General features: G+C 26.4%; 11 protein-coding genes across 11 annotated transcripts, besides 24 other annotated features; 6 read left to right on the forward strand and 5 right to left on the reverse strand.

Annotated features, from left to right (window-relative positions):
• Nucleotides 1-71: 71 nt before the first annotated feature.
• On the reverse strand, nt 72-2,891 carry CMU_001160 (DEAD/DEAH box helicase family protein; the record flags this gene model as incomplete). Its single annotated transcript, XM_002141558.1, has 1 exon — nt 72-2,891. The coding sequence occupies one exon, from the start codon at nt 2,889-2,891 to the stop codon at nt 72-74; it is 2,820 nt and encodes a 939-aa protein (XP_002141594.1).
• Nucleotides 2,892-3,139: 248 nt separating this feature from the next.
• Nucleotides 3,140-3,469, reverse strand: CMU_001170 (uncharacterized protein; the record flags this gene model as incomplete). Its single annotated transcript, XM_002141559.1, has 1 exon — nt 3,140-3,469. The coding sequence occupies one exon, from the start codon at nt 3,467-3,469 to the stop codon at nt 3,140-3,142; it is 330 nt and encodes a 109-aa protein (XP_002141595.1).
• Nucleotides 3,470-3,669: 200 nt separating this feature from the next.
• Nucleotides 3,670-3,697: a sequence feature (AT_rich).
• A 918-nt stretch (nt 3,698-4,615) lies between these two features.
• Nucleotides 4,616-6,324, forward strand: CMU_001180 (uncharacterized protein; the record flags this gene model as incomplete). The annotated part of the gene is made up of 4 exons (XM_002141560.1): nt 4,616-4,659; nt 4,752-5,425; nt 5,511-5,634; nt 5,784-6,324. 4 exons carry the CDS (start codon nt 4,616-4,618, stop codon nt 6,322-6,324), a joined length of 1,383 nt encoding a protein of 460 aa, XP_002141596.1.
• Nucleotides 5,646-5,684: a sequence feature (AT_rich).
• A 91-nt stretch (nt 6,325-6,415) lies between the features above and the next one.
• Nucleotides 6,416-6,450: a sequence feature (AT_rich).
• Nucleotides 6,451-7,742: 1,292 nt separating this feature from the next.
• Nucleotides 7,743-7,778: a sequence feature (AT_rich).
• A 278-nt stretch (nt 7,779-8,056) lies between these two features.
• Nucleotides 8,057-8,184: a sequence feature (AT_rich).
• Nucleotides 8,185-8,205: 21 nt separating this feature from the next.
• On the reverse strand, nt 8,206-11,250 carry CMU_001190 (3', 5'-cyclic nucleotide phosphodiesterase domain-containing protein; the record flags this gene model as incomplete). The annotated part of the gene is made up of 1 exon (XM_002141561.1): nt 8,206-11,250. The coding sequence occupies one exon, from the start codon at nt 11,248-11,250 to the stop codon at nt 8,206-8,208; it is 3,045 nt and encodes a 1,014-aa protein (XP_002141597.1).
• Nucleotides 11,251-11,744: 494 nt separating this feature from the next.
• On the forward strand, nt 11,745-12,288 carry CMU_001200 (RNA recognition motif. family protein; the record flags this gene model as incomplete). Its single annotated transcript, XM_002141562.1, has 4 exons — nt 11,745-11,809; nt 11,875-11,952; nt 12,024-12,128; nt 12,206-12,288. 4 exons carry the CDS (start codon nt 11,745-11,747, stop codon nt 12,261-12,263), a joined length of 306 nt encoding a protein of 101 aa, XP_002141598.1. The 3' UTR covers nt 12,264-12,288.
• Nucleotides 12,256-12,299: a sequence feature (AT_rich).
• A 531-nt stretch (nt 12,300-12,830) lies between these two features.
• CMU_001210 (ATPase, AAA family protein) lies at nt 12,831-15,366 on the forward strand (the record flags this gene model as incomplete). The annotated part of the gene is made up of 3 exons (XM_002141563.1): nt 12,831-14,292; nt 14,445-14,773; nt 15,001-15,366. The coding sequence occupies 3 exons, from the start codon at nt 12,831-12,833 to the stop codon at nt 15,364-15,366; spliced, it is 2,157 nt and encodes a 718-aa protein (XP_002141599.1).
• Nucleotides 14,027-14,058: a sequence feature (AT_rich).
• Nucleotides 14,400-14,443: a sequence feature (AT_rich).
• A 20-nt stretch (nt 15,367-15,386) lies between the features above and the next one.
• Nucleotides 15,387-15,483: a sequence feature (AT_rich).
• Nucleotides 15,484-15,635: 152 nt separating this feature from the next.
• Nucleotides 15,636-15,669: a sequence feature (AT_rich).
• A 68-nt stretch (nt 15,670-15,737) lies between these two features.
• Nucleotides 15,738-15,942: a sequence feature (AT_rich).
• Nucleotides 15,943-16,016: 74 nt separating this feature from the next.
• Nucleotides 16,017-16,039: a sequence feature (AT_rich).
• Nucleotides 16,040-16,172: 133 nt separating this feature from the next.
• Nucleotides 16,173-16,205: a sequence feature (AT_rich).
• Nucleotides 16,206-16,275: 70 nt separating this feature from the next.
• Nucleotides 16,276-16,311: a sequence feature (AT_rich).
• A 69-nt stretch (nt 16,312-16,380) lies between these two features.
• Nucleotides 16,381-16,438: a sequence feature (AT_rich).
• Nucleotides 16,439-16,573: 135 nt separating this feature from the next.
• Nucleotides 16,574-16,723: a sequence feature (AT_rich).
• A 179-nt stretch (nt 16,724-16,902) lies between these two features.
• Nucleotides 16,903-16,960: a sequence feature (AT_rich).
• Nucleotides 16,961-17,248: 288 nt separating this feature from the next.
• On the forward strand, nt 17,249-17,682 carry CMU_001220 (uncharacterized protein; the record flags this gene model as incomplete). The annotated part of the gene is made up of 2 exons (XM_002141564.1): nt 17,249-17,348; nt 17,414-17,682. 2 exons carry the CDS (start codon nt 17,249-17,251, stop codon nt 17,680-17,682), a joined length of 369 nt encoding a protein of 122 aa, XP_002141600.1.
• A 106-nt stretch (nt 17,683-17,788) lies between these two features.
• Nucleotides 17,789-17,955: a sequence feature (AT_rich).
• On the reverse strand, nt 17,946-19,529 carry CMU_001230 (uncharacterized protein; the record flags this gene model as incomplete). Its single annotated transcript, XM_002141565.1, has 1 exon — nt 17,946-19,529. The coding sequence occupies one exon, from the start codon at nt 19,527-19,529 to the stop codon at nt 17,946-17,948; it is 1,584 nt and encodes a 527-aa protein (XP_002141601.1).
• A 5-nt stretch (nt 19,530-19,534) lies between these two features.
• Nucleotides 19,535-19,608: a sequence feature (AT_rich).
• A 153-nt stretch (nt 19,609-19,761) lies between these two features.
• Nucleotides 19,762-19,788: a sequence feature (AT_rich).
• Nucleotides 19,787-21,424, forward strand: CMU_001240 (uncharacterized protein; the record flags this gene model as incomplete). Its single annotated transcript, XM_002141566.1, has 1 exon — nt 19,787-21,424. The coding sequence occupies one exon, from the start codon at nt 19,787-19,789 to the stop codon at nt 21,422-21,424; it is 1,638 nt and encodes a 545-aa protein (XP_002141602.1).
• Nucleotides 19,856-19,876: a sequence feature (AT_rich).
• A 112-nt stretch (nt 21,425-21,536) lies between the features above and the next one.
• Nucleotides 21,537-21,896, reverse strand: CMU_001250 (uncharacterized protein; the record flags this gene model as incomplete). The annotated part of the gene is made up of 2 exons (XM_002141567.1): nt 21,537-21,794; nt 21,870-21,896. The coding sequence occupies 2 exons, from the start codon at nt 21,894-21,896 to the stop codon at nt 21,537-21,539; spliced, it is 285 nt and encodes a 94-aa protein (XP_002141603.1).
• Nucleotides 21,828-21,864: a sequence feature (AT_rich).
• A 144-nt stretch (nt 21,897-22,040) lies between the features above and the next one.
• Nucleotides 22,041-23,168, forward strand: CMU_001260 (uncharacterized protein; the record flags this gene model as incomplete). Its single annotated transcript, XM_002141568.1, has 2 exons — nt 22,041-22,169; nt 22,230-23,168. 2 exons carry the CDS (start codon nt 22,041-22,043, stop codon nt 23,166-23,168), a joined length of 1,068 nt encoding a protein of 355 aa, XP_002141604.1.
• Nucleotides 22,171-22,207: a sequence feature (AT_rich).
• Nucleotides 23,032-23,081: a sequence feature (AT_rich).
• Nucleotides 23,169-23,194: the final 26 nt, after the last annotated feature.

Below are 23,194 nucleotides of genomic sequence, written 5' to 3' on the forward strand. Positions count from 1 at the left end.
ATTTGAACTATATATGACAAATTGTAGTCCTTAATTACATAAATTATAGATATGTACAAGTATGGCTGTATCTAATGTATCTTTCTAACACTTTTTATGGTCTGGCTTTTATTCACTTTTTGTCTTACTAATAAGATACTTCTATTTGGTCTCCCCTTTTGAGTAATTTTCACAGAATTTTTTTCATGGAACTCCTTATTGGATATAATTGAATTTTTGCGTCTTAATAATGGATTATTTTTAAGTTTATTCTTAAATTGTTGTCTGCGGCTTTTCAATATTTGTTGAGGAGTTCTTAGTTCTGAATATTGTTTCACTTCTAAACTATTTTTAGAAGAGGATATAAGTTCTAAACGTTTTGCAGTTCTTGTCTGCTTATGCGTCAATTTTATACCTTTATTTATGGCTTCAACCAAACCTTTATGTTTATCTCCTACTATAGGTAATACATTATTTTCTGAAATATCTTCAAATTCAGGTTCAGAAAGTTGAGATTTCTTCATTCTTTTTGCAGGAAATTTGACATCTTCTAATTCTCCTACAGATTGAATTTTCATATTACTATTTGCCATCCACTTTTTGTATTGACCCTGACATTTCAATTTTCCACGAACAATCACACCACTTTCATTGTGTTTCTTAATTGAACCTGGTTCTGGCTTTTGTATTAACTGATAACGTTTCTTAGCTGCATTCCACTTCCTAACATATTTAGTTTTTCTTAGGTCAGCATCTTCATCAGGATTAATATCAAAAGAGCTTGCTTCTATTGATAATGCAGATTCTTTTATATCTGATATTTTGTCGACTTTATATGGAATAAAAAACTGCTTATTTTCTTCTTTACTTTTACTAGATTGACCAGATCTACAAGGATTACGGCGTTTATGAATTGCAAGAGATTGTTTAGGAATATCCAATTCCTTATTTTGATTTATTTTTTCCTCCTCAAGGATTTCTGATAAATTTCTATAATCTAAATCTTCAGTTAATGACAAATCTCTTCCAATTTGAGAAGATATTTTAAGTTTTTCCATTTTAATAGCAGATTGTAGTGTTACTTTTCCAATATTTTTGTCTGGAATTAATAATTTATTACTAGGACAAACCTTGGAATGAGTTGGTCTAAACTTTTTAAGATGAAATAGCATAGGATCTTCAGTATTTAAATTACTTAAAATATCTCCACTATTTGTATCTCTAGTTAAATCAGGATGTACAGTCATTAGAAGCCTGGATGCTCCTCCGCACTCATCTAATAATTGCTTAGAGCGTTTAACACTTTCTCTTGAAGATGATGGTCTAGATTTTAAATATAAGGCATATGCAGCAGTCATAGATCTTCTATTTCGTTCAATTTCTGCATTTTCAGTAAGAATTCTATCTATAGTTTCAATTTCCATAGTTAAATCTGGTGTACCTGCAATTAATACAATGTCTTTTGAGTTCATTTTTTTAGACTCTTCATTCTTCTTAGTCTGTTCAGTTTGTATCTTAAGTGTATCTGTAATATAAGGTTGACTCTTAGATTTAAAGTCAGATTTATCACACATATCTCCTGTATTCAAAGAATATGTCTTTACAAAATTATATTCTGACTGCTCATATATTTTATTGCATAAATCTTCACTTATTGACTTGAAATTAAGTTCAGTATCTTTTAATAAATTTTCTTCCACTTTTTCAGATTCCAAAGTTATATTGTTGTCTTTATCTCCAATATTAGAGATATCTGTAGCTTGTATATTTGGGTCCTTTGTTTTATTAGTTAAAGTAGATACTCTGAGACCTAGGAATAGCATCAAATCAACAGTATATGGTAAATCTCTAGCAGTTACTAATGAAAAAGCTTTACCCATCTTTCCAGCTCTTCCAGTTCTACCAGTTCTATGAACAAATAATTTAGCACTTAAGGGATAATCGAAATTTATTACGTTCTCCAATAATGGTATATCAAGTCCTCTGGCTGCTATGTCTGTAACTATCATAACACGAGTCTTATTTCTTCTAAATGAATTCAGTTGAGCATTCCTCGCATCTTGATCCATATTTCCATATATTGAGCCTATATTTATATTGCATTCTGTTAAAATCTTAGCTAGATATTCAACATGGTGTTTTGTTGCACAAAATACCATAACACGTTCATTATGTGGTATTGTAACTCTCAAAAGATATAGTAATGTTGCTAATTTATCATCTTCTCTTGTAAATATAAATATAAGTTTGAGAGTATCACTGATCAAATGATCAGAATCAAGCCTAATAAACTCTGGTTCAACAAGCTTTGCACGAGAAAAAGATACTAAACCTGTAGGCATTGTTGCAGATACTAAGATACATTGTCTACTAGCTGGTATAATCTTCATTATATCATCTATTTGTGGCATTAAACCTGTTTCAAACAGTCTATCGGCTTCATCTAAAACTATCATACAAATTGCAGAGAGAGATAGCTTTGCTTCAACAATATGGTGACAAAGACGTCCAGGGGTTGCAATAACAATATCTGGATTACCAGACAAGTTTTCAAATTGCCTATCCAAAGATGATCCACCTGTTAAAGTACAAATTCTAATATCTGTCTTAATGGCAAATTTACGAACCACTCTATAGGTTTGTAAAACCAATTCTCTTGTTGGAGATAATATCAAACCCCTAATGCCAACAATAGTTGAATGTTTACAACCCAATCTCTGTAACATTGGTAGGACAAAAGCTATTGTCTTTCCAGATCCTGTTCTAGCCATAGCAACGACATCACGACCTGCTAAAATTGCTGGGAAGCATCTTCTCTGAATAGGAGTAGGAAGAGAATATCCAATATGTCTTACAGCTTCAATTATTGGACTTGAAAATCCAAAAGTATGAAATGCTCCACCTTTTGCCATTTTCAGATAACTATTCACTAACAAGTCAACTATTAACCCCTTAGTAATGTCATTGGCGCTTAATAGCGCTATAGATGATACCACGCTTGTTGATTGAGTATAAACTTCCTCTAGATGCCAAATTTTAAAAATATTAGTCTTCACACTTAAAGTGAAAAGAGATTATCATTAGTTAATATGAGTATCCTATGGGGAGATTTGTCCACAGAACTTTATTAACAGGTCGGATTCCTTCAATATTCTTGATATTATCTAGACTTTTTTTCTGAATTTCCCAAATACCTAGAAAATAACTTATTATTTGGTTGAATTAAGCTCATATAGTATACAGGGAATCTATCCAAATCCGGCTCAAAGATTTCTGGGTTTTTTCCAAGAGCCATTAGTAAAACCTCTTTCATAAGAATATACTTCGGGATATTACGTAAAGGTTCCCATTGTGAAATAAGAGAGAAATTTGTATATCGACTTTTGGAATGAGTGAGAGCTGGAGCTTCAGATATAGATTCAAATACTTTTAAATACCTTATAGTCCTATTTAAGTGTTTACTAATAGAAGAATATTTTGTCATTGCCATTAACGTTACACAATCTGCCTTGTAAACGGTGATAATAATGGCTATTACAAAATGCTAAACAACGCCCAACTCAAAATTCAATAGATTATAGCTACTTATTAGAGGTTTACTTTATATATTAAAACTTTAGTAAGAAATTCGTAATGAGATGTTGATATTTACTCATACCGCTTGATACCCTCTTCTTGCATCTTGTTTAGTTTATATTAATTATTTTAACTTTTTTATCACAGCTAAATCATTACTTATTGTAAATTCATATTGTAATTTATTAAACTTCGATTATAAATTAGAATTATGTGCCAATTATATTCATCACAATTGTATTGAGCTTAGCTTATTTAATATTTCAAATTGTTATCAGACGCCTTAGTAATATATTCCAATTTTTATATATACAAATATCTTGTAGATCGTATACTTTATTAAGTTTATATTTATTATCCTCAATATCTCAAATAATTTACTTTGATAATTATCATAGTCCTAATAGCTTATTAAGTTTGTGCTCAATATAACATCATCTTTGTCTAAATATACTGAAATAATTGCATTTTTACCAAAATAGATCGTAAGGTAAAATTTTATCTATAAATTCTCCCATAAAATTATAATCGAGAGGCAATTCAATACTTAATAGATGTTTATTAAGAATTCTCATTATATTTAGCATAATTTCTCGTTTTTATCTCTAATGTTTTAACATAAATTGGAATACTTTCATAAGAATGAGCTACTGGATATTACTTAATTATTAAAAAATACTCGCTATTAAGATCTAAGTTTAGTTTATGATCAGTTAAACCAATTTATATTTCATATAATACATATACACAACATATATATATGAAAAAGAATAGTGAGAAATACTTTATAATTATGCCCTTGATATACTTCTATATGTATACAAAAATATTTCTATAGCTTCAAATAGTCTAAGACTTTAAAAATGAAAAGGTTGGATGTAAATTATCTACTTTTTTCAAGTCTTCTAGACGCTAAAAAATAAAAGTTTCTTAATAAATTTGGTATTATCACCACATAATACGTATAGTTTAATAAGGTTGCACTGTTGCGGTACAGCATGAAGAAATAATTTACTCTGGACTATAGTAAAAAGAAATACCTAACTAATCACTAAACCATATGAGAGCTGATAAAAGATTAGTCTTCATATTGAACTTTATTTCGTGAGTTTGAGCCTTGAAAATAGTATCTCTTTGAGTATTTCAACTCAACTTATTTTTCCTATTATTTTTACTTGAGTACTTTTTTATTTTAGGATTTGTACACTTATTTTGGGTATAATAGGTTTAATTTATCTCCCATATTTTGATAGCTCTACTATTATAGAAGAACATGCTTTTTCAGAAGGCAACTCCAACTCTTTATTTCCAGATAAATGGCTTTTGGAAGCTAAAAAAGCTACTCACAATTTACTTATAGCTCAAAGTAATATTAAAAATAGTAGTAATAAAATGTCAGAAATTTTAGTAGAAGTTTTAAGAAGAGAAATACCTCATTCTTTTTCAGATATTGCGGACTTAAAAGTGACGAAAAGACAATTTTCAGTTAATTCATTGTTTGATGAAGAATCTACAGTCAACAGATTTTCTGAGTATGTATCAGCATTTGTACCTGCAAGACGTGGAGATAGTTTTGAATCTATTTTATTTGTAGTAAATTTCCCATGGTCAATAGAAAATAATTTTGGTGTAGCTGATGCTGCTGGAATAGCTATTGCCTTAGCAAAATATATGATTACTGTAGAATGGCTTTCTAAAAATATACACTTCTTATTTACCGATAGCAGATTATCATATTCAGCAGGAATTAGAGCTTTCTTAAAGGACTACTCTTCTGAATTACCAAATTTAATATATACTGGTATAATTCGTACTGCTCTTGTTTTACAAATATTAAATTCAACCCCTTCAAGAATTTTAATTGATATAGGTAGGTATAAATAATACTGGGTATTTAATACTTTGCAACACTGGTGTTTATTTAATTTGTCACTTTAATATCATTAACTTAATAGAGTCTCAAGATGGGATGATCCCTAATCAAGATCTTGTTAATGCTGTTATAAAGGAATTTCAAAGTAAATTACCACGTCCACTTGCGTCAATTGATCCTAGAATAATATGGAATTCAATTATTAGGTAAGAGTGACTAATAAAAATACTAAAATATGATAATAATATAAATTTAAGAAAGATTTTAATAGTAGAATTTTTCATATAAAGAGAACTAATTTTAAAACTATTTCATTATATTAAAATCATTTGATATTGCTTTTTTTTTTTTTTAGGCAGGCTACTAATGGTGGTTCTGAAAAAGCTCATACACCACTTTTACAATATTCGATTCCTGCATATACTATTATTTTAACAGATGATGAAACTCTTAAGGAATACGAATTAAAGTCTACTGATAAGCCAATATCTTTTGGTATTCTTGAAGATTCTGAAGATCCATCAACTAACTTTATTACTAGTCCTATTATTCAGTTAAGTGACTTAGTAAAAGCCCTTGAGGGAATAATAAGAATTCAGAGTAATCTCCATGAAGAGCTTCATCATTCTTTCAATTTCTACTTATTTACTTCTTATATATCCCATATAAGTTCTGGAGTTTATATTTATCCAATAATATTTTTATGTACCTCAGTAGTATTTCAAATAATATCTTTACTTCAAAGATCCAGTAGCCCTCTTTATTTTTTAATAAGCTTGGGATGCCTTGGATATTTTATATTGACTATGTTTCCTATATACTGGCTTATAAATAATGCATTAAAACTGACTTTATTACATAAGTTATTTGATTTATTATATAATAGTAAGTTTTAACTTGAAATTATTAGTTTCCGAATAAAATCTAATTTAACACTTTTTGAAAAGTGAACTCCAAAAAAGGTCTAACTAGCTTGAACCAAAAAGGAAATTTATTAAATTATAATATTGATTTTATATTTACTGAAATATAATGATAAAGCTACAATAATTTAGTATTTCCTTTAACAACTAAACCTTTTTGCAAGTTTACATTTTCAAATAGTTGTACCTTTCAACTATTCTTAGAGGGGTTTCCCTTAATATTCTTCTCTAAGTAGCAATAATCCCAACTTTTTAATTTCTTATAACACTTTTCAGGTCCATTACCAAAGTTTCTTTTCTTCAAATACTCGACTCCTACTTGTACTCAAGATATCAAAATATATGAAGTACAAGGATTTATACTACTTTGGACAGTAATTACATTAATGACTGGCTATTTTTCCATTATACTTTTTGTATACATCATGAATAATATATTACCAAAAATATTTGGAAACTCCACAAAGCCAACAAATTGGAAATATAACATTAAATGTATGACTAAAATTTTAATTCGTTTATACATTGTTATATTTATTTTTTTGATGTCAATCTACAACTTTAGTCTTTCTTTTATATTAACACCCTTGATCATAATTTTAATAAATACTAAAATAAGTAACTTTTGGAGTTTCATAATCAGTTTTTTCAAATTTACTATATTTGAACAACTTACAAACTCTAATAAAGCTCGAAATTCTAAAGTTAATGTATTGGAATTTCTTAATTCAAACTATATATACTGGGTGTGTATAATACTAATTTTTATTCTCACAATCTTATTTATGATTTCTTATTTCCTAGACATTTGGTTAATATATATTCAAGAATTTATTCTCACTTCATTGCAGTTTCTGCATATCTTCTTCATATATATTTCCAATATGATCGTACAAATATTAGGGGTATCCAGTAATTCTATACCTAGAACAGATTTTGATAACTTCGATTCTTTATGGCATTCTGTATTGGGACATATTTTTATTGCTAGTACTAAGAATAGATTACTTAGCAAGCTACTTGGAAGATCTAAAACTTTAGAGCACATTTACAGATTGCAAATGAGCCATAATAATACAATTGAATATACTCAAGAGGCCTATTTTAAAGTTTACAGAATGCTTAAAGTGTTCCCCCCACTACAATTAAGTTCTTGGCTTATATATCAAAGTTCTACTTATGAACTTCCTAATGTTTCCTCTTATAAATATATATTTGGTAAAAGTGCTCTAAAAATATGGAATAACTTTATTTTAATATTATATAGACTTATTAGGGATGCAAAGTGCTCACAATCTAAAATATTTCATTTTCTGTGGTTTGGTACACTACCTCAGATCTTTCTAGCAATAGGAGTATCACTTATATAGTATTTAAAAAAAATACCTAGCTAAAAATTAAAATATAAAGGAAAATTTATATTATTTCGATAATATAAAGTATAAAATCTTGTATCTTACTAAATAGATGTTTTATTGTCTTTGATTAGGTGATTTCTTTGAAAGAATTCACGACTTTTCTTTATCTGGATGCTTGAGATTTATAGGTATTTTGTTATCAATGAAATTTACTTATTCTCTAGATATCCCTCGCTGTTTACTCCCAAGACTTCAGTAATATATAATTCCCAGTTTATAATTGCAACTACCTTATATTAACTCTTTTAGTTGCAAAGTTCTGGCTCAGAAAGCTTAATATTTAAGTGTTAAATATTACTTTTCAATATAAAAGTTATAATTATTATATTCCATAGTAATAAAATTTTTTATGAAGTTTAAAACTTAAAGATTCAATTTGTTAAAATATAATTTATTATATTTGTAAAAATTTAATCTTAAAGAGTGTGATGCTATATTAAACATTACGACTATTTGGGCTTAGAGATACAGCCTCATCACTATCCCATTGAATTTCTGCTTCAGCCATATCTTCCCAATAATTAATATTTTCCAAAATTCGACCAATGCACTTTCTAACGCCCCCATCAACGTCAGCATAGCAAAGCTCCTGAAATAGTGGTAAACATACAAAGTTCAAAAATCCCACTTGAGACTTTGGAACATCTGTAGATTCCCTATCACAAATTGGTGATATAGGTAATGCAAGAGCTTTTTCTTCATCTCCTTGGATAAAAAACTCTTCGATAACTGCACGACACCACTTATAATGTTGTGCCCATTCAAGAGCTCCATGTCCAATATCAGCTGCTTTCAAACAAGTCCTAGCAAGCATTAAGCGATCCTGAACATCACCATAAGGATCCCAATCAGAAGCTTGTCTACGAACTCTAAACCTAGATACGCATTCAAAATGCCGGTGCATATCTGTTTCCAAAATAAATTCTATAACCATTCTTCTAAAATCTCTATGCACATCTGCATCCCAACTTTGTATAAAATCTGCAGCTCCTCCATCATAATAGTAGATTATACGAAATGTTAGGGAAGCATGGAACATCTCCAGAACTGATCTATCATTATAATTAATAGCCAACATATGCCTTGAATTTACTAAAAAACTGCTTGTACGTCCTACATGACCAACATCATGACCTAATGCCGCTATTACTATAGCCAAACGTTCAACAGTATCTAAATGATTCCATAGGCCTGTAGCTTTTGTTAGACATACCGTATGATGACAGACATTAGTTCCATGAAGTTCATTATGATATTTATTATTGAGATATCGAATATTTACCTCTCTAATAAATACAGCAAATTTAGATATATCTTTAATGAGCCTAGAAGGAGCAGTAATAGATGAAGGATGGGCTGCTGCAATACCTCTAGGAAGGGTAGAAGTGTCATTTCTAAGGAGAGAATTTCTTTCTTCTGCAATAATGACAAATATCATGAATAACCCTGCTACAGTTAAACAATTCCCATATGTAAGAGCTTTTAAATTCCACATATCTAAGTCCCAGTCAGACCCATATTGAACCTCCATTAATTGTAAAGCCTTTTCAATATCCTCATATAAAGTGTTTTTTACTCTACTAGGTTTTTCAGGAAGTATAAAATCACATGCATTTTCGACACCATTAAAGAGTTTAGAACAAATATTCTTAACAGTTCCAGAAGAGTCTCTAAGTGATAAAAGTTTCGCGGTAGCCATTGTAGTATACTGAGCTATCTTACGTTTCTCTTTAAGAGCCATTCTCCATTTATTAGGAGATGATTCTGAAGATATTTTTATATCCCTTGGAGATAAACATTTTTGTGAAGTATCTTTTATAATATTTTCACCTATTAAGTTATTTCTCGGGCTCTTATCAGATATACAAGATGTTATATCTAAATCCCTAACTAAACCAGGCTCTTTATCACCAAATATTCTTGATGAATAAATACCTTCACGCCTGGAAACTGAAGATTTCGTAAATTCAGCAGTTATATACTCACGGACTCTCTCAGCTGACGGATCAATCAAGGAAGAAGAGTTTTCACCTACACCTGCAATCATCATAGAAAGTCTACGACGTGAAGGACCTGGAATACCACCACTTCCCATCCTTGATTCTGTATTTCGACGCAAGCTATCAGGCATTATATTATTATCATTACTAAAATTCATAGGAGAAAGTAATCCACTTGCTCCTTGAGGAGTTTGAGAATTAATTGGAATACTAATACTGTCTTGTAAATTTGTTTCAGATTTCGTAGTAACAGGAGGTGATAAGTTCCCTGACCGTATATTTCTAGAATCTGATGACCCCATTACATATGGTTTTGATGATAAAGATTTACTCAATGTTAATTTACTTTTCAAAGAAAAAGGTGATGATGCGATATTTATCTGGGATTGTGCAGGCATAAAAATTGAAGCTGGATCAACTGCATATATATCCTCTGTTCTACTAAGATTTACTTGGGCTGCAGTTAATTCACTCATTGTTTCATGTAACATCTTCTTATTTATACCTTTTACCTTAGTTGTATTAAGATAGCGTAAAAAAAGCTGAACCTTATTAATCTTAGCTAAGGTACCTTCAATTACTGTAGATTTAGGAGCTTGATTTATAGATTTCTCAAGAATTTGAATTTCAGTTTTGATTAAATTCATATTATAAAAATCTTTCTTAGCTGATATAACATTCAAACGCTTTGCTATTATACATACTAAAGAAAATATAATAAGATATATAATTGTTGATATATATACTGGCTCATTTGGTATAGGTTGTAAAATTGATGGAACCAATATAATATAGCTTCCAATACTAAAAGTTACATAGAGTAAAATTGGAAGAAAAGAGGTTGGAAGTAAAAAGTGGAGCATACAGATAAATGTTATTACTACAAGAGATCTTGAATGATGAACAGTAGGATCATAACTCTTCTCTACTTCAGGACTAATTTCTATTAATAGATTGCTAGAAATAATATTTAAAATAGTTGCTATGATAGAAGTGAAAGTGAATAGAAGTTCTATATTTCGAGTGAGAAAATTCATAAAATAGGATGCTATTAATAATAAAGCAAATCCTGCCACAGTACCCGTAACTGCAAAATATACTGTTAAAGATCTCCTAGTTGCCCCTGATATCTGCAAATGATAAATCCCTAATATTATATCTATTATTGTCAAAATTAAAGCCAAAATACCTATCCAAAATACTCCAGTTTCCATTCTTTTACGTAATCCAGTGAGAAAATTCCTTTCGAGCATTTCACTTCTAAAAGTAAGAGAAAAAGGATATAGAAATTCATTTGTCAATGAAGGTTTCAACGTAGAAACTATTGGGGTTATTAGGTCCTTTAATCTATCTTTAGTACATTTGCTATTTTTTAAATTATCACAAGGCTCAAGCTTCTCTTCCCAATTAGAACCCCCCTCTTCTGCTGATCCTAGATTCTCCATGAGTTCAACAGTCATATTACCATTGTTCCTTGCCATAGATCGACGAAAATATAGAAGGAGAAGATCGATAGTGCGACATTCCGTATTTAATATAATTTTCCCTAAAGGCGCGCAAACATTCTAGCTCAAAATATAGTGTGCAATTAAAGCGCTTTATCTTAGTTGTAATTGCAACATCTCCACTTGCAATTTATTAAAATAACTCAAGTACCAATAAGTATAAGTATCTGATATATATTCTTCTTGATTTTGTATACTATTATATCTAGCCCTTTTAATCTCAAATTTACTATCTCCTTATTGAAGATACAAAATTCTAAGATTATATAACCTATTTCAAATCCTAAAGTAATTACAATATTAATTATTCTGAAATTTTATTTGTTAGTATAATAATTATTATACTGAAACAACTTTTCTCTTTATTTATTTAAAAAGATAATGCATGCATGCAATAAAATTTTAAGACGTCTCATTATAGGCGCCTTAACAATTACGAATAACTTTATTACTTTTATTTAAAAGGAAAAATGCTCAAAAATGATTCGAAAATAACAAGAATATCCCCAGAAGTTAGTAGGATTCTATATATTAGGTAATTTATTTAAATAAAAGTAGTGAAATCACTTATATAACCATCATTTATTATATTCTTTTTAGACAACTTCCATATAAAATAACTGCAGATGAATTATATGATATATTTGGAAAATATGGAACTATAAAGCAAATTAGAAGGTTAGTTGTATTATTTATATATAATTAGCCGATTTTTTTTATAAATCATGACAAATCGGAATTATTTACAGAGGAACAAGTTTATCTACTAGGGGAACAGCTTTTGTTGTTTATGATGATATTTATGATGCGAAAAATGCACTGGAACACCTTTCTGGATTTCAAGTTGCTGGGAGGTAAGTATTATAATAAGGAATATTTATTCTAATTAATTTGTAAGATTTATACTTTTTTATTGTACTTTAATATTTAGATATATAGTTGTATTATACTTTAATCAAAGCAAAGTGAAAAGTCCCAATGATAATTAATTTATTATATGTAATATTTATTATTTATTAATTAATCTATCTCTTATTAGTTATTTAAAAGACATTTAAGTAATTATTGTATGATTAGAGGAAATTAACAATATATATTGGGTAGATTTATAAACCCATGAATCTCTTATATATTACAATGTTAAGATTTTACTATATTGTGTAATATACTAGATAGTTCCAAACTATTATATAAGAATCCTTATTAATATTATATACCATTTCTTTCTCAGCATCTTATGTTATCAAAAAGATACTAAACCCCAAAACTAGAGTCTCATCATAGTACCGCCTATTATGTAGCGCCAATAATTATATAAGACAGATTGTAACTAGTTATAGACAACATTTAATACTACAAAGAATGGAAGTAATACTTTTTATATGAAACGTGTGTTGTATATATAAGACATAAATATTTGTTTTAAGATTTTATTTATAAACTATTTTGGTATATTTAATGTGATTCTATTGAATAGTGACTATGTCTTAATGTAATATTTTAATTAGCCAATAATCATACAACTCTATTATTTATTAATTTATTCGTGATAATCTATGAAGAATCTTAGATACGATTTAAATAGAGTATATGATTCCTCTTTACATTTAAAATTGGGTACTTTTCTTAGGGAATGGAAGTCGGAATTCCAAAAAGTCTTTATTGGTAAAGATCATTTGATTAATGAAGTATTTGAGATAATATCAGCAAATTTACTGCAAATTTATCTTTCTAGCACTATGGTTATTTATAATCAATTGAAATATGTTGACAACTTTTTGAAAATTATATCATTTGATGCTATATCTAACTATTATATTATACAAGGATATAAAGGTTCAGGTAAATCACATTTTATAAAATCTCTTATAAATACATGTAACAAGGAATTATTTGTAAATTCTCTTGATAATGTTGATAGGTGTTTTTCAATAGATCTATTAAATTTTCTAAATGGAAGTAAACCTATATTGATGAGTAATTTTGATGGGTTATCTGATATATCTTTGGAAGGAATATTGAAATCTATTATTACTGTAACTTTAGATATAAAAACTAAAATCTTATTTTGTAAAAATTTTGAGAATCACGATTTTTTCTGCCCTATAAGCTTTGTTAATTTGATAAATTTTACAGCTTTAATAGAGACATATGATTTATATGTAAATGGAGGCCAAGTCTATACATTTGCTGGAATTGCAACTCCATTATTAATATCATATGTAATTGGAAATTTTATTTATAATGTAAGCATTGATAAACTTCCTATAATAATCCTTGGAGAGTATGATATTATTAAGAATCCTAAAAATAGTTATGTTCCTGAAACTTTTCTTGATGAGTTTATATATGGAAATGAAATATTTAACAGATATGAATCAGAAAAATTGTCCATGTTAATGAGAAATTATATGAATATGTTTTCTTTAATTAATTTTTCAAATTTACAATTTGATAATTTCTCTTATAATAAAGAAATTCTCATTTATCAATTAGCTAAGAAGTTCCAATTTCAAGATAATGATAATAGAGTTCAGATATTAAAAGATATAATAGTGGAATTTGAAGACTTTTTGAAATTTTTTACAACTGGAGATATTAATTTATTATGTAATGAAATAAATTCAATGAGAATTCAAGATTTAATTTCAAGTTCAAATACTTCTCGCATTGTGTGCTCTGGAAATCTTATCTTTACCTCTGAAGATGAAGATATTATATGTCCTTTAGAAGCTATATCTGTTAAACTTAGAAAATATTTTATTTTATGTTTTAAATATATTACTCCTGACTTAACACGTGAACTTTCTAGAAGCTTCTCAATCATACAATATCTAAAAAATAGAGTTTTTGAAGATAATAATTTTACAGGTTTAGATAAGGTTATAGGATTTCAAGAAATTATAAAAGATATAAAGAATGAAATTTATTCATTAGGATTTAATAAGGAATTCTATAATTTACCTGTTGTATTTAAGGGAATTATTGGCTTTGTTATATCTGGTGATAAGGGAAGTGGTAAGTTAAATATTGATTACATATAAAGTAGATGATGTTTTTTTCCGAATGATAGGCCTGAAGATTCTATGATGAAGTTTTTTGAGCCTTGTACAAATATCTGATACTTTATATATATAATCTAATCTAATTTATTATTCTTTTAATTTTAGGTAAGACATTTTTGACGAAATGCTTAGCTGAAGAACTAAAGTCAGATCTGATAATTATTAATACAGCAGATATATTTAACAAAAGGTTAGGAGGTACTGAAGAAGCTATTGAAGAATTAATACAAGGTGCTCAAAATTATAACCGAATTACTTTACTTTTTGAAGATATAGATATTCTTTTAAGTACAGATTTACATTACTTAGATTTAAGATCTTCATTTATTTATCTTTTGGACTCATTATCTAGATGTAATAAATGGTTAGGATCGAAAATCCTTGTTATTGGGACAACTAGTTTACCCCATAAGATAGATCCTTATGTATTTCAGGTAAGTAACATTTTGCATATGATGATACAAGATGACGAGTATGAATATCGAATAAACTACATTAGAGAAACAAGATATGACTTGTTTTAAGTTATCTCTTGATATTTTCAATGTTTTATATTTCGATTTACACCTAAATATTCTTGGTGTTGATTACACTCGAGGCATTTGTCTGATGTAGTCACTTTTTGACATATGCACCCAATATTTTAATATTTCTTTTATAGCCTTATAGATTTTCTAAATTATTAAAATTACCCAAATCTTCTGAATGGAATTTAGAATCTAGATTTAAACTTTTCAAGATACATCTAGAACCTGTATGGAATAGAATTAGAGATATGATTATTTTTGATATTGGGAAAATTGAAATAGATGATGTTATTAGATTAATAAATAAAAGACTATTAAATACATTTTCTCCAGCTAAGGCTGAAATTATCTCCAAAAATTTGGGTCTCTTAGCTATTGATTTTATTTTAAAAATTAATGGAAATTCAAAGAATATGAAATCATTGGAAATTCCCCATACCATATTAATGCACCAATTTTCAACAGTAGATAGTATTGTTGATGCAATATTATCACGTTAAATTAATGCTAGTTGTTTATGAATTAATAAATTTTAATTATTAAATATAATATTAATAAACTCATACTTTTAATATATATAAAATTCACATTTTAATTAAAGTATTCTTAATATAATAGACTTAGTATATAATGAGTGAATATTTTAATATTGGTTAATTAATATTTCAATAGAATACACTAAGTTCAATTATAAATTATACTAAGAATATACTTTATATTCTTAATTCAAAACATCTTATATTATGCTGAAATTCCATTGTTAGAATTGTTATTTTATTTTATGAATTTAAATATTTATTTATCTTCATTTGTATTAACATCAATTATTAAATATCTTAGAAATTGCTTCAATAAATACTTTTTTGAGTTCTATATAATATATAATATTTATTTAAAATAGTAAAAATTCTAAATAACTTCTTAGTAGAATTTTAATGTTATATAATTTATTTCTAGAAACTATAATAAAATGTTAAATATTTCAAATATTTATTATTATTATTATAACTAATTATTAAAATATAAAGATTTTTTTAGAATTAAATCTAGTTAAACATTTCTAAAATATTAATATTGAATTCACTTTTCTTCAGCTAGTATTGCAATCAAAATTTTCACCTTTACAAGTTTATTATTTTAGCTATTCATGAATTTATATTTATTTTAAAATTAGATCTAACATGGTTCTATTCATAATGTTAAAACTATTAACTTTAGATTTTTTTTAATTATAGGATATTGACTACTTATTAATAGAAATGTAAATATCAATTATTAAAATTTCACTCAATTTTTAGTCAACAAGATAATATTAATTAGATAAAAATAAAAATATTAACTTTTTCTTCTTTTCTATATTTTGTAAACAGATTATTAGTTAATATTTAGTTCTGAAATATTTAACACTGTAATATTAATTTTAAAAATTTCTACTTATTATTATTGGTATATAAGTTACAGAATATATTGTTATACTAAAGATACAAATAAATTAGTCTTAATGTTTCAAATACATAAAATATAATTTAATATTTTAATTTCTCTAAATCTTTTTAATTAAATTAATTATTTGAAGTAACATAAAATTATAATGCATACTAATTCAGTCTTATTATAGGTCAATTCTTGAATTTATAGTTACTAATATTATAGCTGATTAAATTATCAAAACTTCCTTAATAAGTTACAGATAAAATATCATCTTACATTTTTTTTCTAATAATTGATATTATTCATTTTTTTAATTTGGATTCTTAATTTAAATTATTTTATAAACATTAAAATCTTTTAGTCAAATTTCATTTATAAATAGTTAAAATCCATTATCTACTTTTTTTTTTTTTTATAATTTATAAAGTGATTTCTTAAAACTTAATTATCTTCTGTTTACTATGTAGTCTTATTAGAGATTTTCCAAGTTATTTGGAATTTTCTAAGAAGCTCTATCTTGTATATTTTTGAGTACCATCATTCACATTACATATTTTGCTACTATTAAAGACTTGAATAAATAATTAACAAGTAATAAGGATATCTAAAAAAAGTATATTTCTATAATTAATAGAATTTTATTTAAAATATTCAAAAATTTTTGAATAGTTGCAATTTCTTAAAAAAAAAAAAACTACAAAAATATTCAAATGAGTATAATTTTGTTAAAATAAGTAATACATACCTGATACTTAATTCATAGTAATTTTTATGGACTAATTACCTAATATTATCCTATTTAAATAATTAACAATAAATTAAGAATAAAGAGACTTTAGTACCCAAAATTAATTATTTGCATGTTTTAGCCGCCTAACACAAAATTAGACATTTTTCTTTTTTAAGAAAACGAAAAAGAAAGAACTCCGCCATTTCTTAAAGTAAACAAAAATGTCAAAAAATAGCGAAAATGATCTACCATATAGTCGAAATATTTATAATGAGCCCTTAAGTAATTTAAAGAAGTTATGCCTAAATTATAGAAGCACATGTATGTTAGTAATTTAGCATCTATATTTCATTTATTTTTATATCTTATTTATGGCTGAATTTCAGGTTCTGTAAAAGATATTGATAGATTAAGGATATCTGTTTTACAAAAAACTCTACTTGATTCCATTTTGTCATTGGAAATTTCTCGTGCTATACTACTTTTAAAGATTATCGGGAGACGGATGTGCATGATTCAGACATTAAGACAGATGGTTTTTCATATTAAGAGTTTTGTAATATATACACTTGAAAGAGATTTTAGATATAGTGATCAGTTAGAAAAAGATGATTTAATATCACTATATAATTGGTTATGTAAATTATATGGATAATATACAATAAATATAAATAGTGGTAATAAACTAAAATTTGAAAATAATTTTATATTGAATAGATATAATCTAAGGTTTATTGATTAAATTAGAAGATTGTAAGATGAATATATTCTAAATAATAAAATATAATATTTGAAGAATCAAGAAAATTTTAATTATGTACAATGTTTGATTTTTTAATATTATATTATATATATATATTAATTTAATTGTTTAATTAAAATAAAAATTTACTATATAATTTTGTATAAATTTAAAATTTAATTTAATGAACCAAATTTAACCTCAGAAGTATATTGATTACTATATTCAAAATATTCAAGCTCTACATCACTAATTTGGCGTCTATCTGTGCTACTTACTGATTCAAAATCATCTTCTGAATCTACTAAATCATGTACAAGTACTGGAGTAGTCGATGGGACATAAACTATATTCAACCTTCTATTAAGAGGAACTTCATGATAATCTGATACTAAAGAATGTTGTGAAGGAAGTACATTATGAGCACGGATTCTAGGAGAACATATTGGGCTTGATTCCTTAATTGTTTGAGGATAAATATTTGTATGCAAATTATTATCTATTGGAGCCATAATAGAATTATTTTCTGAATATAAAGAATATGGATTATTATCACTTAAAGATTTTGGAGTCCCATGATCAATATTATTACTTTTAGGTAATAGTGATGAACCTAAAATTAAATTATAATTTGATTTCACTTCCCCAATTGAAGAACAAGGTTCTACAGTTCTAGTAGTTTTAGTTGTATAAATATCTTTATCTTTATTAAAGTTATAAGAATTAATTTCTTTATAGGTACTTAGTTCAGATTCTAAAGATGTATAATTAGTTGATTGTTGCATTAGTTGTGTAGTTAAAACTGTATCTGTAGTTATTTCTTTAAATAAAAGTTGATTTTTATTATTATCAGAAAGTTTTATTGATATACCTTGACGATAATTTCCACGAGGGTCTAGATTTAGATATTGTTGAGTACTAGCATGAAGTAAATTAAGGAATGATTCAGTATAATCTTCCATGTTATTGTTAAACAAAGTAAGATTTTGTTTATGTAATTTATTAGAATAAAATACAGTTTCATAAGAATCCTCTTTACTTTGTAAACAAACAAATAAACCATCATCATTAGCTATTAGAGAATATCCCTTAAATCTTGTATTTGGTCCTATATATTTTAAATTTATAGCTTCCCATTCTTTTTCATATTCTGTAGAATTAGGGGGATTCGGTAAAAATGACCAATAACTTAGTGTTTTTAAAAGACCCTTGTTAATAACTGAAGAAACAATATTTGATAATCCTAACCAAAATTGGGGTAGCTTATGTATTTTCCAAAAAGATGGTGTTCTAAGTAGAACTACTCTAGCAGCATTAGATTTTGATGTTGGTTCTAATCCTAAGTAATATTCTTCACCATATATATTTACTGATAAAGCTATTTCAGTCCTTTCACCCAATGCTCTATTTATTGTTTCTTTAATATTTTTAGCTAGTGGATTTGTTATTGTATCCCTTGACGTTAAAGAACTAAATTGATTAGTTCGAATAACTTGAAATGTATTATTTTGAAGTAATAATGGTTTCATAGTATTATTTCTAAAGGATAAAGATCTAGTAGTCATACTAAGAGTACGAGATAATTGTTCATTGACCTCTCTTAGTCTGACATTTTCTTCTTCAATTTCTTTTAAACGTTCAACCCAATTTGTTTCACTACTTTTTGATTTACAATTTGATATATAATCTATATTTGGATATTCATTCAATTTTTCTAGATCCAATTTGAATACAGGTTTAGATTGATTGTTTAACTGCATTTTCCATATATTATATATAGAATATTTTATTAACTAAATTACATATTCAATTTTATACGATTTTTTAAACATATATTATCTTTATAGGTACTAGTTTTTACTTTTTTTTAGGTAAAGAAAGAAAAAAAAAAGGAAATCTAAATCTTAGACTGTGTGCATTGTGTGTTAATAAAAGGGCGCCACTTAAAAATGTCATCCTATGTTTTAACCGCTTTTAATACGTGAAGTCTGGTATAATTTATAAATTATTATTAAAAATGGGAGATTTTGTGCCATTGGAAGTACATTCTGTGAATGTCAGTTTTGAATCTGAATATTCAAAAGAGAATAAATATAAATTTATTTATGGAGAGAAAGAAGATTGGAGAATTTCAGGTGTAGGTTTTGTAATTTGTCAAGAAGAAAAATTAGTAGTTGCATCAGGTTACCATATAAAGATATTCTCTATTAATTCTATTAAAGATGAATTAGTTAAACCTATTAACTTAGGAAATTTTAGAAATGAGATCAATTGTTTTTCTTTTAGAAGTGATGGTAAACTTATAGCAGTAGCTACTAAAGGAGGAGAATGTGATATCATAGATATACAGACACGTTCAACTCTTCGACGTCTTATTTTTGAAGGAGAATCTTTAACAGCTATTACTTTTTCTAAAGATAAATCTAAGATTATAGGTGGTACTACTAATGGTAAATTAATTGTATGGGATATTGCAACAGGGGATAAACTTATTATTAAGGATATTCATAATGATATTATTAAATCAATAATTTTTATAGACTATGAATATAATTTAGATAATGATGTAATAAATAATAATTCTAGTATAGATTTATCAATAGATACCTTTGCAACATGTAGTTATGATGGTACTATACGATTATGGTGTATAACCAAAATATCAAATTCATCTCTAAATAAACTTTCTGAGGATAAATTTGAATTAGAATTTATAAAGGAATATAAACATGAAGCTCCCGTAGAATGTTTAAAATATATAACTCCAGGAATTTTAGTTTCTGCTGGTGGTACCTCTGTTAAATTATGGAATATTAAAGATAAAGAAGAAAATCAATCTCCTATATTAATGAATTTTTGTAATTTTGGTCGTACAGTTACTTCATTAGATATTAATGGAGATATTATTCTTGCTGGTTCTTTAGATCGTAATTTGAGTTTTTTAGATATTAAATCTTTTGAAGTTTTGAATTCTTTTCATTTCCTAAGTGGAATTCAAGGGGTAGCAATTTCAAAAAATGCAAGATATATTTTAATAGCTTTAGAAGATGGAAATTGGATATGTAGACAAAAATCTGTAACTTTATCAAATAATTTAAAAAAACAAGATAAATATGGACGTACCAAAAATATAATTCGTACTGGTACTTTAAGATATTTTAGAAGAGGGAGAAATTCAAAACCTGATATTTCACATATCAAGATTAATGCACCAAAAAAGAAGATTACTCAACTAGATCGTCTTCTTAAAGCATATGCTTATGGTAAAGCATTAGATTTAGCATTAAATATAAGTTGGTTACATGTTTTGACAGTTTTAGAAACTCTTTCATCTAGAGGAGCTCTTCATATTGTATTTAAAGATATATCAAAGGATAAGTTACTAATTATACTCAAAATGTTATCACGAAGTATTGGACGTTGTAATCCTTCTCATTATTGTATAATTACTGAAGCAATTCAACATATTTTAAATGAAAGTAATTGGCAAAAATTATTTCCATTAAATTCAGATATATCGAAATCTATTACCGAAATTACAGATGCAGTGAAAAGATTAATTCATAAAGTTACATTAGAGATTCAACAGCATAATATACTTAAAGAATTAGATGGAATGATTGAATTAATATTATCAAATTACAATGACACTTGAATCATATATAGATAATTTTAAGTTTATATTAACTAATAGATTTTATTTTAGGTAATTTTGAAGTTTATATATATCAAAGACTATATTTATTGAATATCTTAGTATTTTTATTTTAAGTAAAGTATGTAGAGTTAAAGTTATATATTAAGCATGCCAAATTATAATCGATTTTATTATTCACTCGAATTTGTTTATTGATTCTAAGTCCACCAGGAACTTCTGAATACAAACAATCAACAACAGTTTGTGAATCATCTAAGGCTGTTAAAAAGTCCTTTTTAACAAATCTATTTATACTTGATAATTTTGTTGGAACCTTTGTATTACGAAGTTTTGCAACTGTTGAAAAAACTGAAAGACATGAATTAATCTATTTAATCAAAAACGAGAAAAAGATGAAATGAAATATAAATTAAAATATCATTAATATTGTATATAAACTTACATGTAATTTTACAAAAATATAACTCATTTGATTTTTTTTTCTACTATTAATTTATTAGTTTGGGAATAACTAATTTAGGGCGCAGTTAACATCATAAAGTGTGATAATCAAAGTACAATTACTGTATTTATTACTAATATCTCTAATTTATACTTTGATAAGTCTCTAAATATGAAATATATTGGAAGATGTACGAAATTCTGCCCTTTAGAAGAAGAAAAAAGTAGAATATATCTTAAAAGGTTAAGTATATTTGAACAAAAGGATAATTTTCCAGGAGAAATGATCTTTATAGTTAAGGTAAATTTTAAATATTCTTATTTGTTTATTTTTAAAATCAGACTGTCATCTATTATTTAGGAATATATCAGATTATCTACATCAACAATTAATCTAAATAATATTAGAGATATTGACACTCTAAAGTCTGTCTCTAATTATCTACTTATTCAATTATTTCCCAAAGTTATAATTAAAGGTTCTAATGAAATGAAATCTCAAATATTTGAATTTATAAATAATCGATTAAGAGCAATTCGTCAAGATGCCACAGTTCAACATTGTATTTCTATAGAATTTCTTAAAATCCTTGTACAATCTATAAGATTTCATCTTTTAACTGAATATCTTGCTTGCAATAAAATAATATATTTATCAAGCTTCAATTGGAATCGTTTCCTTTTGGGACTATGCTTAATGCAAGCATTACAAATATATTTAAAAGTTAATAAATATACTTGTTATAAACAAAATCCTCAATTATATGAACTTTCGTCTGAAATTATATCTTATGTTGTATTAATTTCACTAAGTAATCGTCAAAAACCTTTAAATATATTGGATTATTTATATTTTTATGTGAAACATGAATTAATATCTCATCCAATTTGTAATATTACTCTAAATATTGCTAAAGAAGTTTTAGATGGTAATATTACACGTGTCTTACATCTTATCACTAAACTTCCTTTTTTTGGAAAGTGTGCTATTATTTCTTCAATAACATATCTTCGAAATTTATATTTAGATACATTTACTACAGCTAATAGTAATGGGAAAGGGCTTAAAGTTACATTATCATCTTTAAAAACTCTTCTTTCTTTTCAAAATGAAGATGCATTAATAGAATATATCAAACCAACAGGTCTAATTATTTCAGAAGATTTAATTAAAATATATAGAAATCAAAAATATATCTTTGTAAATAATATTGAAATGATTCCTGATATCAAATTTCTTTTTTCTAAATCAAATTTCCTAACTACAGAACAAGATATAGCTTATCTATTTAAAATCTAATATTTAGTGAAATATAAAGTATTTAC

This window comes from Cryptosporidium muris, genomic scaffold, assembly GCF_000006515.1.
Source record: "Cryptosporidium muris RN66 scf_1106632373461 genomic scaffold, whole genome shotgun sequence".
In the NCBI taxonomy this organism is placed as follows: Eukaryota; Apicomplexa; class Conoidasida; order Eucoccidiorida; family Cryptosporidiidae; genus Cryptosporidium; species Cryptosporidium muris.